The sequence below is a fragment of the Giraffa tippelskirchi genome, chromosome 5 (genome assembly GCF_054371585.1).
Source record: "Giraffa tippelskirchi isolate mGirTip1 chromosome 5, T2T-mGirTip1v1.2.pri, whole genome shotgun sequence".
Lineage (NCBI taxonomy): Eukaryota > Metazoa > Chordata > Mammalia > Artiodactyla > Giraffidae > Giraffa > Giraffa tippelskirchi.
Genome location: NC_137279.1, coordinates 174862426 through 174875694, shown reverse-complemented (window position 1 = coordinate 174875694; position 13269 = coordinate 174862426). Strand labels below are relative to the sequence as shown.

Sequence of the window (13269 nt, the reverse complement as noted above, 5' to 3'; positions counted from 1 at the left end):
GTTTGTTAACTAAGCTCGCACATGCCTCACAGTGTGGCCTAGATATAAAGAAGCTTAAAAAATGAGAAGAGTCGCGCTGGCAGAGTACAGAGGGGCAGGAAGGAGGTGAGGGAGAGAAAGAGCTACACCAAGACAAACCTGCTTCCTGCTCATTCTGCCAAGGGAAAACATAAATTCAAGACACCTCTAAGTTCGAATGGCAAAGCTATTTCAAATCTCAGAACTGCAATTTAATAGCTATCTGACTCTGACCAAGGTAAAGCCTGCTAAGTCTGCACAATCTGTAAAGTGGAACGTGAATACCATCCCCACAGGAGACTGCGAGGGCGCTGGATGGCGATTACAATGAAAAAGAAAAAATCAGAGTTGTATGTTTGAGATTTGTGCATTGTTCTGTATGTATTAATGAATAAAAAAAATACTGACAGTCTAAAAGTTGAATTATGTTTTATTCGGTGGAGCGAGGGAACAGCCCACTGCTGAAGAAGCCGCCATGAGGCAGCCGGATTCTCTCTCTGGCAGGAGAAGGAGCTGGGACCGCCCAGAGCCGCCTTAGAGGGGGCGCGCGGTGCAGTGTGGGCCAGGCTGAGGCGCAGCCTGGTCCCGCCCTCGGGGCCGCCTACGTGACCCTAGGCGCGTGCATCTTTCACGCGCGAGTTCGCCAAACCAGCGGTGTGCAGTGTCCAAGCTCCACAGTAGGACACGCTGTGTGGGCCCACATTCCGCAGGATGCTCGTGGGCAATCCACTCATCACCATCCTGCGGAACGGATGGTGCAGCCTCCTAGCTCAGGCTTCCACTCCTCAGCTTCTTTCTGGAGGTAGGGGCGGGGTCCACCACGCGCGTGATGCTGAACGCCCGGCCCCGGCCACTCCTCCGGGAGGAGCTTCCTCATCACCATCAGGCTTAAGTCCCTACCTCCAAGCTCAGGCGGGTTTCTCCTGCTGCCCACCAATCCCGGAAGCTGAGGCTCACTTGGTGGCTAGCAGGGCACAGGACTGAGCTGAGAAGCCACACTACCCTGTTAACGCTCTGTGCCGAGGTGAGTCTCTCCTCTGCTGCCCTGTTTCTTTGGCGCAGTGGAGATGGCCTCGAACCTTTACTCCAGATGTGTCCGCCCCCATGTTTGGAGCGAAGAGCAAATGCTCTGAAGGCGGCCAGACTTGGTTTCGGATTTGCGCTTCCTCTTATTCTCTAAATGATCTTGGATAAGTTCTCAGTTTCTCTGGCCCTCAGTTTGCCCAGCGGTAAAATCAGTTCCTACATCAGGACTGTAGCAAGAGTTACGTGAGATAAAGCTTTTAAAAGCTACATGCACCGATTGTCAGTAAGTTTTGGTTGCCATCTTCCTTTTGTTTGCCCACCGACCCGGTTTTTCCAGGAAATCTGGTTTTCCTATAGAATTATGAAATTAATAAAACCTGACGTGGCAAGAGGGGCGTGGGTTCGCTTGCTTTGGGACCTGCCTTGGGTTTGGGAAAGCCAGGACATGTTTCTGTTTTGCCCCAGTACTCTGTTACAGTGAGACTGAAATCTGAACCTTCACCGGATGGGGTTATTATTAATTAACTCTTTCCTGCGGCCTGTGCATACTCAGGGCTGCACGACCTCCCTTAGAAGAGTCTTGAGGGTTCCCATCAGTCTTGTTACTGCCCCCAAGGTCTCAGTTTTCTAATCTGTAGCACAAGAGCAATGCCTAATGGAATCACTGGGATTTTTTTTTTTAATCGGAGATGGTAAAGTGCTTTGTTATTTTCCAGAGATCAATGTTTCCAGGTTGTCTAAGAAGGAAAGGAAGAAGGTGATGGAGGCAGTGACTTTCTCAGATGCACCTCCAGATGTCAAGATCTCCCCTGTTTGCCTGTGTGTGGGGTAGGGGAAATGGGAAGCAGGCACTGTAGCAGCTACCAGGTTAGACAAATGACCCTGACCTTGAGGAGTACTTAGATTTTTGAAGGAAAATGAGCACACAAATGCAGTGTTGTGCACTGCATTGCCAACATCAGCTATCAGTACATGGGAGGAGCCAGAAATTTAAAGCTAGCTGAAGGGTGAGCTGCAGTTAGCCAGGCAAGGGTGGGACTTGTGCAGAAGGGAAGTGTGCAGAGGCCTGGAATCAAGTATGGTGGCTGCTTCTGCAGAGTCTGGAATATGTTGTCTGAAGTGAAGAGGTGGAGAGATGGGGGAGGTGGGAGCCAGGTTATAAAGGGTATTACTAAGGAGTCTGGACTTTACCCCGGTGGTAGGAGAGAACTACTGGAAGAGAGCCTGGAAGTCACATGGTCAGATTTGGGGACTGCTTTGTGGTGGAGAGGGGCCTCACTGAATCAGAGCCATCCCTGGTTTTGGGAACGGTGGTTACAGCTGGAGCAGTGGCCCTGGAGGTGGATGTGGATGGGCTGGGTAAAGATTTAAGGAGTATATGTTTTAAAATTCTTTGCACATACATCAAGAAATCCAGGAAGTGCTATTGCAGTCTTAGGTGTTACATTACAGTTTAGAGCAAACAGCATCTTGTTTTTTAATATTTACAAGTATTTATAGGATTTTTAACCCAGCCAGATAGATCAAATCTTGGCCACTGTTTCATATTTAAGGTGGCTTTCCATGCTGGCATCTTCAAAGTTCAGGAGAAGCTATATTCCCTTTCCCATTACCTGTCAAAACCCTAATCTTATAATACTCAGAAATGGCCTCAAACAAACTGAAATACTTTAGATGGCTTTTGTAAGACCCCCATGGATTATACTGTGAACATGTCTGGTTTGCTTTCACACTTGTCATCCAGGGCCTTGAGTCCTGGGGAGATAGAGTATATAGAACAAAGAACATGGTCAAGTGCTGTGCAGAGGGCTTTAGGCATAATATCTCTTCAAAATGGAGGAGTTGAGATTCAAGCCCACGTCTGTGCAACTCCAGAACTTGAACCATTTCCTCTGTGCTCTGTTGCTGAATTTGATAGGTTTAGTTCTGGACATGTTGAGTCTCATACCTGTAGGATATACTGGTGGAAATGTCCAGAGGGAAGTGAATGTATAGAACTGGGGTGGGAAGAATTAGTGATTAAGGTCATCACTGAAGCTTGACTAGGGAGTGAGAAGGGGTTGAGGACAGAACCCTGAGGGACACCAATATTGTTTGTGGGGGAACGTGGCAGAGAGGGAAGGGCTATGCAGCCAGGGAACACTCATGAAAAGACTGCTTCTTCTTTCTGTGTTTTCAAGTTTCTTGCATCCTGGCAGCAACTACAGAGCCCTTCTCTGAGAAGGGAAGACTAAGTCCCGGAGAGGAGGAACCTAGGCATTGACCTGGGATTAATAAAACCTGAGTCCTGATACTGCCCTCACCTGCTCCCCTACACACTCAGCTTCTCTTTCTTTTCCACCTTGAACCTCTCCCAAGATAACATGGGGGTGTCTGAATGCTGCTAGAGGTCCAGCTAGGCAGATGCTGACAAGCTCAGGGCCTTTTAACACAGGGCTAGGCTGAAAGGCTGATGCACAGGTAGAAGATGAGGAAGTCAGGAGCTGGCAGAGGATGACTTCCTGTCCTAGAGAAAAACATCCATCTTCTGCCTTCCATGTGTCCTTTGGAGCGTTTGTTCTTTGAAGATCTGTGTTTACTGTTTCTACCTCTGATCCCTGCCCCACAAGCCTTAGCTTTTTTGGTTTTCAGTTTCACCAGCAAAAGAAAGGGGAGAGGCAAGCTTCAGATTTCTTCTTCCTTTTCCCCCCAGGCCAGTTTTTTGTTCACACTCTCAGCCCAGGTGTAATTTCAGAGCCAAGCCTTGTGTTCTGAGAAATCTGGCAGAGGCCAACAGGTCACAGGTTGAAGATCAAGCCCAGGAAACCAGCCATAGTCCCTGGTAGCAGCTGGCAAGCTTGTTTCTCCTGTGAAGTACAGACAATGTTTACCTGATCCTGGAGAGTTTGTGTCTCTCAGAAGTTCGGTAACAAAGAGTATTGCCCTCAGTGGTCTGTGGTTTGCTGCCCAAATTGAACTGTTTTCATTTTAGCAGAAAGGGTGGTCTCCAAAAGCGCGCGCGCGTGTGTGTGTGTGTGCGCGCGGGCGCACACGCACGCCTGTGCTGTCAGGTCCAACTCTTTGCCACCTCATGGACTGTAGCCCACCAGGCTTCTCTATCCATGAAATTTTCCAGGCAAGAATACTGGAATGGTTTGCCATTTCCTACTCCAGGGGATTTTCCCGACCCAAGGATCAAATCCATAGTTCTTGTGTTTCCTGCATTGGCAGGTGGATTCTTTACCACTGAGCCACCTGGGAAGCCCACTAGACTATAATATTCTTCCTGGTGGTCCAGTGGTTAAGACTGCACTTCCACTGCAGAGGGTGCAGGGGATGTGGGTTTGATCCCTTGTCAGAGAACAAAGATCCCATGTGCCACGAGGCAAAAATAAATAATAAAGTCACAACCTTAAAAAAAATTCTTCCTGAGTCAGAAATATTAAGAAGGACAGTGTTGGTGTGTCAGTTATACTTGCAACTTGTCCAGTTACCTACTCTACCATAATATTCTTGATGTCCTTTCCAAACTTGGAAACAAAGGTTATGATAATAAAGGTATTGACCAGCAATGAACTCAACCCCGAGAGAGTGATATTTACTGATGAGAGCACGGGAAAAGGTTGTTTCTATATTATTGATTCTTGGGGTGAGCCCTCTTTCTCCTTTCCCTTCTCTTGGATAAATCCTATTCATCAAAGCTCGACTCACATGTCACCTCCAAGAAACCATCCCAGCCAGGTCACTTTTTTCTTGTAGTCCTTATGCAGGTTTTGGTCCCGTCTTATGGGTTGTAATATCCTCTGTCCTCCCTTGACCAGACCATGAACTCCCAGGGAGCAAGAACTATTTGAATATGTGTGTCTCTTGTGTCTAGCATAAGACCATTCATCATCTGCTGACTGAATGAGTATTCTTGGGCCATTGGAGACTTCTGATTTTCATAGCTCTCCAGATGGGGTTGTTGCAGTTACCCACGTGCTTTGTTCAGTTGGAAATTTTCAGATATCTGTGATTTACTGCTTTCCACTGCACTGAAGTCCTGTGTCTGTTTCCTCTTCCTGGAAAGACTCCTCTTTTACTCTTTTTTTTTTTAATTTATTTATTTTTGGCTGCACTGGGTCTTTGTTGCTTTGTGCAGGCTTTCTTTAGTTTAGACTGGTAGAATCTACTCTTTGTTGCGGTACTTGGGCTTCCCATTGCAGTGGCTTCCCTTGTTGCAGGGCAGAGCTTCAGTTGTTGAAGTATCTGGGCTCTGGATCTTAGGCTCAGTAGTTGCTCCAGGGCATGTGAAATCTTCCTGAACCAGGGATTGAACCAGTGTCCCCTGCACTGGCAGGCGGATTCTCATCCATTGTGCCACCAGGGAAGGCCTTCCCTTTACTCTTGGGACAATCCAACTCATTCTTTAAAGCCAGTGTTGGGACTTCCCTAGTGCTCCAGTGGCTAAGACTCTGGACTCCCAATGCAGAGAGCCTGGGTTCGATCCCTGGTCAGGGAACTTGATCCCACATGCTGCAAATAAGAGTTATGCTGCTGCTAAAAGATCCTGCATGCCACAGCTAAAAACCTTGCATGCCGCAATGAAGATTGAAGATCGTGTGTGCTGTAACTAAGACCCGGTGCAGCCAAATAAATAAATATTAAAAAAAAAAAAAGACAATATCATTATTCTCTTGTCCTTGCCCTACAGAAGTCACTTTTCTGTAACACAGTGTACATGTGTCTGCTGTGAGGCATAGCATATGTATTTTATTGGCCTTTGTTCACTTGCCTTTTCCTGCCTTTTCTATCGGCTCCTTCTTGAATTGTTGGCTCTCTCTGTCACTTAGCTATTGATCTGGGGCAAATAACTTTATCTCTCTGGGCCTGTTTTTGTTTTTGTTTTTTAATCTAAAAATAGGATACTTCCCTTGTAAGAGCCCACTCAGGCCTAGTAGCATGGCTGATCAGACCTCTGTGAGAGGGACTCAGTCTCTGTAGTGCTAATCTCCTAGAACGTTCATCTCATCCTTCGATCCTGAGCCCGTCTGTCACCTGGTCTCCCTTTGTCTCATAAAGACCTTTGCTTATCTTACACTGGCTTGACACCTCATGTAGTCAAGGTTGAGTACTTCTGGGGAGCCACCTCACCTTTGTTTTTAGGTTTTAGAGCTCTTTAACCAGACCCTTAACCTGGTGAAAGGAAGGGCAGCCAGCCTGGTGGTCCTGTTAGTGTTTGTCTGGGAGCTACTGGCTTTGGTTGGTTCTGGGCACCCTGTCTCAGCTGCCTTTGCTCCCAGGCATATACGCATGACCCTGTTCTCCTATCACCTCTGTGCCGCTTTCCTCTCATGTTTTACAGGAGCTTTGACCAGTCGCCCCAACAGCAGCCCTGACCCTCACACCATTCTCTTCCCATCTGTGTTTCAGGGGCAATGGCGGCTTCCTGTATCCTCCTCCACACGGGGCAGAAGATGCCCCTGATTGGACTGGGCACCTGGAAGAGCAACCCTGGCCAGGTGAGGGATGGGGGCAGAAGAAGGGGGTTCTTGCCCCTCTTCTAGGGAAAAGGCACTATTTGGGAGAGGGTCCTTATGTTTTCTCTATCACCCCCATCCCTATACTTCACATCTGGTAGGGATAAGCCTGGAGGGCGGTGGGAAGAAACAAGGGAAGAAGGGACATAGTGAGCTCTTGGCTTCCCCAGCTGATCCAGAGCAGTGGTTAAGGGGCCCAGCAGAGCCTCAGGCATAGGAAGGAGCCCGTTCCCTGATGATCTGCACTGAGTGCTGTGGAGATGTGGGACTCCTTTGTGCCTGACCCTGGGCTGACCCCTAAGGTGCCATTTATCATCCTGTGCTGTGATTGTGTCTTCTGTTCCACATTTGGTTCCTTACACACAGCAGGTTGTTGTTGTTCAGTTGCTCAGTTCTGTCCAACTCTTTGCAACCCCTTGGACTGCAGCACGCCAGGCTTTCCTGTCCTTCACCATCTCCTTGAGCTTGCTCAGACTCATGTCCATTAAATTGGTGATGCCATCCAACCATCTCATCTTCTGTCATCACCTTTTCCTCCTGCCATCCCAGTATCAGGGTCTTTTCCAATGAGTCGGCTGTTTGCATCAGGTGGCCAAATTATTTGAACTTCAGCCTTAGCATCAGTCCCTCCAATGAATATTCAGGATTGATTTCCTTCAGAATTGACTAATTTGGTCTCCTTGCAGTCCAAGAGACTCTCAAAAGTCTTCTCCAACACCACAGTTCAAAAGCATCAATTCTTCAGTGTTCAGCCTTCTTTATGGTCCAACTCTCACATCCATACATGACTACTGGAAAAACCATAGCTTTGACTAGATGGACCTTTGTTGGCAAAATAACGTCTCTTCTTTTTAGTCTAGGTTGGCCATAGCTATTCTTCCAATGAGCAAGCGTCTTTTAATTTCATGGCTGCAGTCACCATCTGCAGTGATTTTAGAGCCCAAGAAAATAAAGTATGTCACTGTTTCCATTGTTTCCCCATCTATTTGCCATGAAGTGATGAGATTGGATGCCATGATCGTAGTTTTCTGAATGTTGAGTTTTAAGCCAACTTTTTCACTCTCCTCTTTCACCTTCCATCAAGAGGCTCTTTAGTTCCTCTTCGCTTTCTGCCTTAAGGGTGGTGTCATCTGCATTATTGATATTTCTTCTGGCAATGTTGATTCCAGCTTGTGCTTCATCCAGCTGGGCATTTTGCATGATGTACTCTGCATATAAGTTAAATAAGCAGGGTGACAATATGCAGCCTGATATAGGGTGACAATACATAGCCAGATACACACAGCAGGTATCAGGGTTTAAAGAATAACTCCGTCAACTGTTTATATCAAAGGTCAGCGAACTGTTTCTTAAAGGACAAGGTGGTTAATAATTTAGATTTTGTCAGACAACTTGCAAAATGCAGGTGGTTATGTACTTATATAACTATCTAAAAATATAAAACTTGTTCTTAGCTCAAGGGCTGAAAAAAAACAAAAGGCAGCTGCTAGCTGGAGTTTAGTAACCCCTGGTATAGACTTTCCAGCCCAGGGGAGCCTGGGAATGAAAACCTGCCTTCCTAGATGGACATAGCTCCCACCTGGGTTGGAGCAGCTCCCACCTAGGGGTTACTTGTTCTTGGAATCTGAGTCAGAGTTGAGAGAAGTTTGGGAGGAACTCTGGCTGGGACAATGGCCTCTTCTCTCTGGGATTTAAGCTGAGGTTGGTGGCGTGGTTGAATGAACTCTGTCTGCCTTTTCTCCCTTTGCTTTCCTTCCTACAGCTGCCTAGAGTCTGGTGCTGTAGGCAGGCAGTGACACCGCCTGGGACAAGTCCAGGAGCTAGACGAAGGCCGGGGGTGGAGGCCAGAGCCAGGGCCAAGATGGGGTCAGGGATGGAGGGGTGGGAAATGGGATGGAGTAGGGTCGATGAGAAGGGCACATGTCTGGATAGTAACAGCTGCACCTAAATGGAGATCTTGAGTGGCAGGGGGCCTAACACCCTTGGATCTGCTCCTGATGCCATGTTTCTAGTCTGGTTTTTAACAAATTGACTGACCCATCATCCTCCGTGGTGCCTGCTTTATTCTCTTCTGGTGGGGGACTCTGGGCCCAGCTTCCATCTTACTTTTCTGCCTTCCTTAGTTTTCTCTTCTCCACCTCCCTCACCTCTTCTGCTTGTCTGAGCCACAGTCTACATGGCTTTCCCTTTAAATATGTACATATATTTAAAATGGAATTTAAATTTATATATATGTGTGATTTTTTTTTTTAAATTTACATTTTTTTGGCTGCACTGGGTCTTTGCTGCACACAGACTGTCTCTAGTTGCAGTGCAGTGGATGGGGGCTACTCTCTAGTTATGGTGCATGGGCTTCTCATTGCAGTGGCTTCTCTTATTGTGCAGCATAGGCTCTGGTCTCCCCAGCTCAGTAGCTGCAATGCACAGGCTTAGTTGCTCCATGGCACGTAGAATCTTCCTGGACCAGGGGTGGAACACATATCCCCTGCTTTGGCAGGTGGATTCTTAACCACTGGACCACCAGGGAAGTTCCCACATGGCTTCCTAAGGATCTGTCTCCATGTGGCCTTGCTCTAGGAACTACTTAACCTGTGTATCACGTTTCCCTAACCAGCTCCTCAGGATTGGGACCTGTCTCCATGACTATACTTCTGCTTTCAGTCCTACTGATGTATCCATCCATCTTCTGAGCATCTAGCAGGGAACATATTGTTAGTTTTTGCTGGGCCCTGCTGAGATTGTTTGGATAGGAAGGAACCTTGGAAGTTAGTGGGGGGAGGAAAAAGGGTTTGGGGTCTCCACAGAGACTTTTGGTCCCCAAGACTGGAGCCATCTTCTATCTTCTCACTTCCACCGTGTGGATGACTACAGTGGTAAATTCCTGCCCCTTCCCCCCATCAGTGACCCTCAGGAGGGCAGTTTCTGGTCCAGGCCAACAGAGTTAAAACTTTTTCTTTTCTCACCTGGCAGGTTAAAGCAGCTATTAAGTATGCCCTGAGTGTAGGCTACCGCCACATTGACTGTGCTGCTATCTATGGCAATGAGACTGAAATCGGGGAAGCCCTGAAGGAGAATGTGGGACCTGGCAAGGTGAGGACTGGGGCTACAGAGGGATGGGGTGAGAAGACTCAGAGGCTGGGGCTAAGGGCTGACTAGAGGGATCTGGCATCAGCTTCCTTCTAATTCTTCTCCCAAAGGTGAGGGTGGGCAAGACTGGGTGCCCTTGGCTCTTCTCACTGTGGACTCTGTCCCCTGTACCAGTTGGTGCCTCGGGAGGAGCTCTTTGTGACCTCCAAGCTGTGGAACACAAAGCACCACCCCGAGGATGTGGAGCCTGCCCTCCGGAAGACACTTGCTGACCTGCAGCTGGAGTATCTGGACCTGTACCTGATGCACTGGCCTTACGCCTTTGAGTGAGCCTTGCCAGGGTCTTCATCTAGGAATCAGGGGTTAGAGGAGTCATGTTAGTAACTTTTTGTAAGTTATAGGAGCAGAGCAAGAGAGGAGCACTGAGTCTTTTCTGCTACAGTCTAGCTACAGAAAAAAGGAGTGCCACTTCACATGGCATGTATCTTAGGGTGTATATGGATGAGTCCTCCTGCTGCCTTTATACACTGGGGAAATGTTCTAGCTTTTGCTGTGCTCAGCCCTGGGGTTGCAGTAGAGTAAGCTCCCACAGAAGGTGTGGGAGGAGACGACCATAGCTCCGTGCTCTGTACTTGAAGAAGGCTGTAGGGACCTGCAGTGCAGTTTCCCCGAGGCGCGGCAGAAGGAGTCAAGGACGACTTCCCAGAGGGGAGGGAATATAATCTGTGTCTAGGAAGAAGAGAAGGGGGGATGGGCATTCCATATGGAGTTAACACTTGAATCACGACCTGGAAAGGTGAAAAACCATGCTTGTTTCTCATTCTTGGCCCTTTCCCCTTTCTGGGCTTCGATTATGGGATGTAGAATGGCTGGACGGGCAGGTAGACAGGAGCCTGGCATGTGTGCCCACACCTGGGGGGATGTCTTTCACTCAGGCGGGGAGACAGCCCCTTCCCTAAGAATGCTGATGGGACTATACGCTATGACTCCACCCACTACAAGGAGACCTGGAGGGCTCTGGAGGCACTGGTGGCTAAGGGGCTTGTGCGGGCTCTGGGCCTGTCCAACTTCAACAGTCGGCAGATTGACGATGTGCTCAGCATGGCCTCTGTGCGCCCAGCTGTCCTGCAGGTGAGCACAGCAAAGCAGATCAGTTGGTTTGGGGATGGTGTGCGTGCATGTGTGTGTGTGCGTGCGTGTGTGTAAATGAACATGAGTGAGCAGATGATGAGTTTACTTCAGGAAAGAGCTAGAAAGTTGTCAGAAGTGTTGGTGCAGAAATCCTCTGCTTAAGGAAGGGCACTGAAGTGTGGGAAGAGAATGAAATAGACAATGGAAAACTGTCTAGAGAGTGAGAAAAGTAGAGTGAAGGGAAGTGGGGGGTCAGCAATTCAGGGTTGGTCAGAACGTGTGTGTCCGGGTGGGGCCAGCAAGCCAGCTGCAGCCACCCAGTGGTGATAGGTTGTTTCTTGGCTTAGGTGGAATGCCACCCATACCTGGCTCAGAATGAGCTGATTGCCCACTGCCAAGCACGAGGCCTGGAGGTGACTGCTTATAGCCCTCTGGGCTCTTCTGATCGTGCGTGGCGTGATCCTGAGGAGCCTGTCCTGCTTAAGGAGCCAGTGGTCCTGGCACTGGCTGAAAAGCATGGTCGGTCTCCAGCTCAGATCTTGCTCAGGTATGAGAAGTCTTAGGGAAAGACAGTCAGGTTAGGGAGAGGGCTCCTGGGCTGGGAGGCAAGGGTTGAGGGGTTCCAAATGCTTGAATGAGGCTGAGAATCTTGCTGTGTCATCTCAGGAGAGGCCATTCTGAGGCTCGTTCCCACTTCCGGTGGGGCTCGGGGGTTCTAGGAGCTCAGAGAAGGCTGCATGGAGGACAAAATGCTTGTGAGTACTGACTGTTTCATTTACTTCCATCCCCCACTTAGGTGGCAGGTCCAGAGGAAAGTGAGCTGCATCCCCAAGAGTGTCACGCCTTCCCGTATTCTTGAGAACATCCAGGTACTTGATGTGTCTGTCCTGTCTTCTTTAGCCCACTGGGACACAGTCTGACCATGACTCTGGCTAAGAAGGCAGTGGTCTGGAACTCCAACTTCCACTCACAACACTGGCTTTCCTGACCCCCACCATCCATTCCCAGGTGTTTGACTTCACCTTTAGCCCAGAGGAGATGAAGCAGCTGGATGCCCTGAATAAAAATTTGCGATTCATTGTGCCCATGCTTACGGTGAGTGTGTATCACCCCCCCAAAATCAGGGAATGTGAGATTCGGGGCAGGATTCTGGCCTAAGTCTGGCCTCCATATTGCTGATTAGAGGCTTGGCAGGATGGTATTGTTGGTAGGATTGCTATCCTGGACACAGTGGACTGTGTTTTCTTTATTGAGCTCCCAGAAGTAATCTGGTTCAGGGATAAGGCATTTAGCCTGTGAGTTCCAGTCCTGACTCTGAATACCTTGTAACTTAGAGCAAGTGATTTAACTTGTCTAAGCTTTAGCTTCCTATGTGTAAAATGATCCCAGTTCCTGACACGTAACAATTTCTCAGTATAAATGGGGATTCTCAACCTTGTTAGAAGGGGAAATAAATAGTTCCTTATCCCAGCTGAGACTTTAAACTCTTAGGGATAGAGTCAGCCATGTACCAGGCTGTGGGTTTGGTGCTGGAATGCTGTTGGTACCGTGGCATTCTCTGAGGCTAGGTCTCTGTCACTGACGTCTGTCATAGTGCTGTGCACAGGTGAGGCTGTTCAGGAAGATTCTTGGGAAAAGATGTCCTGGAATGTCTAACTAGGGGGATGGGCAGGGTACGGGAATGTCACCTCTTGCTAATGGAGTCATCTATCTGTCTTTCCAGGTGGATGGGAAGAGGGTCCCAAGAGATGCAGGGCACCCTCTGTACCCCTTCAATGAGCCATATTGAGACCACCGCTTCCTGGCTTCCTTTTCATCTCTCCGGCTGTAAGGTCCTGCTGTCCCCAGAAAGAAGGAGTTAATAAAGCCCTTGAAGTATCCATCCATGCTACTTGCTTGTCTTATTTGTCTGGTCAGACTTGGTATGGAAATTGTTTCTTTTTGGGATGCTGGGTGTGACCTGCCCTGAGTCCAAACCCGCTTATTTTTTTGGTTCTGGAGACACAAGCATGTAGCTGAATTCCATTTCCACTTTCATAAATTAGATATATTAGTGGAGTATCGCCATCTAGTGGCATCTATTAGCACTGCATGCCGCCCCACAGTAGTCTGTGAGAATAACAAAAATTGGTCACTTACGGACTGAGATCAGAGTCCTGTGGTTTCTTGGCCCTGCTGGGCATGGGTCTTGAGTTCCCACACCCTGCCCCTCCTCCTAGTTAGTGCCTAGATTTAGGAATATGAGGAGCCAAAAAAACTTACATTCTGAAGTTTGGGAGTTCCAGTTTAGAGAATCGGGACAGAGACTTTATCTCTCAGACAGTGGCTGAGAGTCAATGTGCATAGGCCACCTGAAGGAGGCCGAGTCAGCACCAAAGCTTGTCACTGTACCTAAGGTCCTATCTTACATAATTTATGGTCCCACCAGAGACTACTGAGATTTTAGGAAGGTTTTTGGAAAAACCCTCTAAACTCCAATCATATAAAACTCATTTTAGTTTTCTAGTTG

The 13269-nt window shown here is 48.3% G+C and overlaps 1 protein-coding gene across 3 annotated transcripts; it reads left to right on the top strand.

Moving 5' to 3' along the window:
* The first annotated feature begins 648 nt into the window (after nt 1-648).
* On the top strand, nt 649-12640 carry AKR1A1 (aldo-keto reductase family 1 member A1). Of its 3 annotated transcripts, none has more exons than XM_081488648.1 (9): nt 649-820; nt 6436-6524; nt 9513-9632; nt 9804-9955; nt 10565-10760; nt 11108-11307; nt 11557-11629; nt 11769-11855; nt 12484-12640. In XM_081488648.1, the coding sequence occupies exons 1-9, from the start codon at nt 730-732 to the stop codon at nt 12547-12549; spliced, it is 1074 nt and encodes a 357-aa protein (XP_081344774.1). In that variant the 5' UTR covers nt 649-729; the 3' UTR covers nt 12550-12640. The 3 variants fall into 3 exon arrangements, with proteins under 3 accessions (XP_081344774.1, XP_081344775.1, XP_081344776.1); XM_081488649.1 differs by lacking the exon at nt 649-820 and adding an exon at nt 903-1042; XM_081488650.1 differs by lacking the exon at nt 649-820 and adding an exon at nt 903-1042 and having other exon boundaries at nt 6368-6524.
* Nucleotides 12641-13269: the final 629 nt, after the last annotated feature.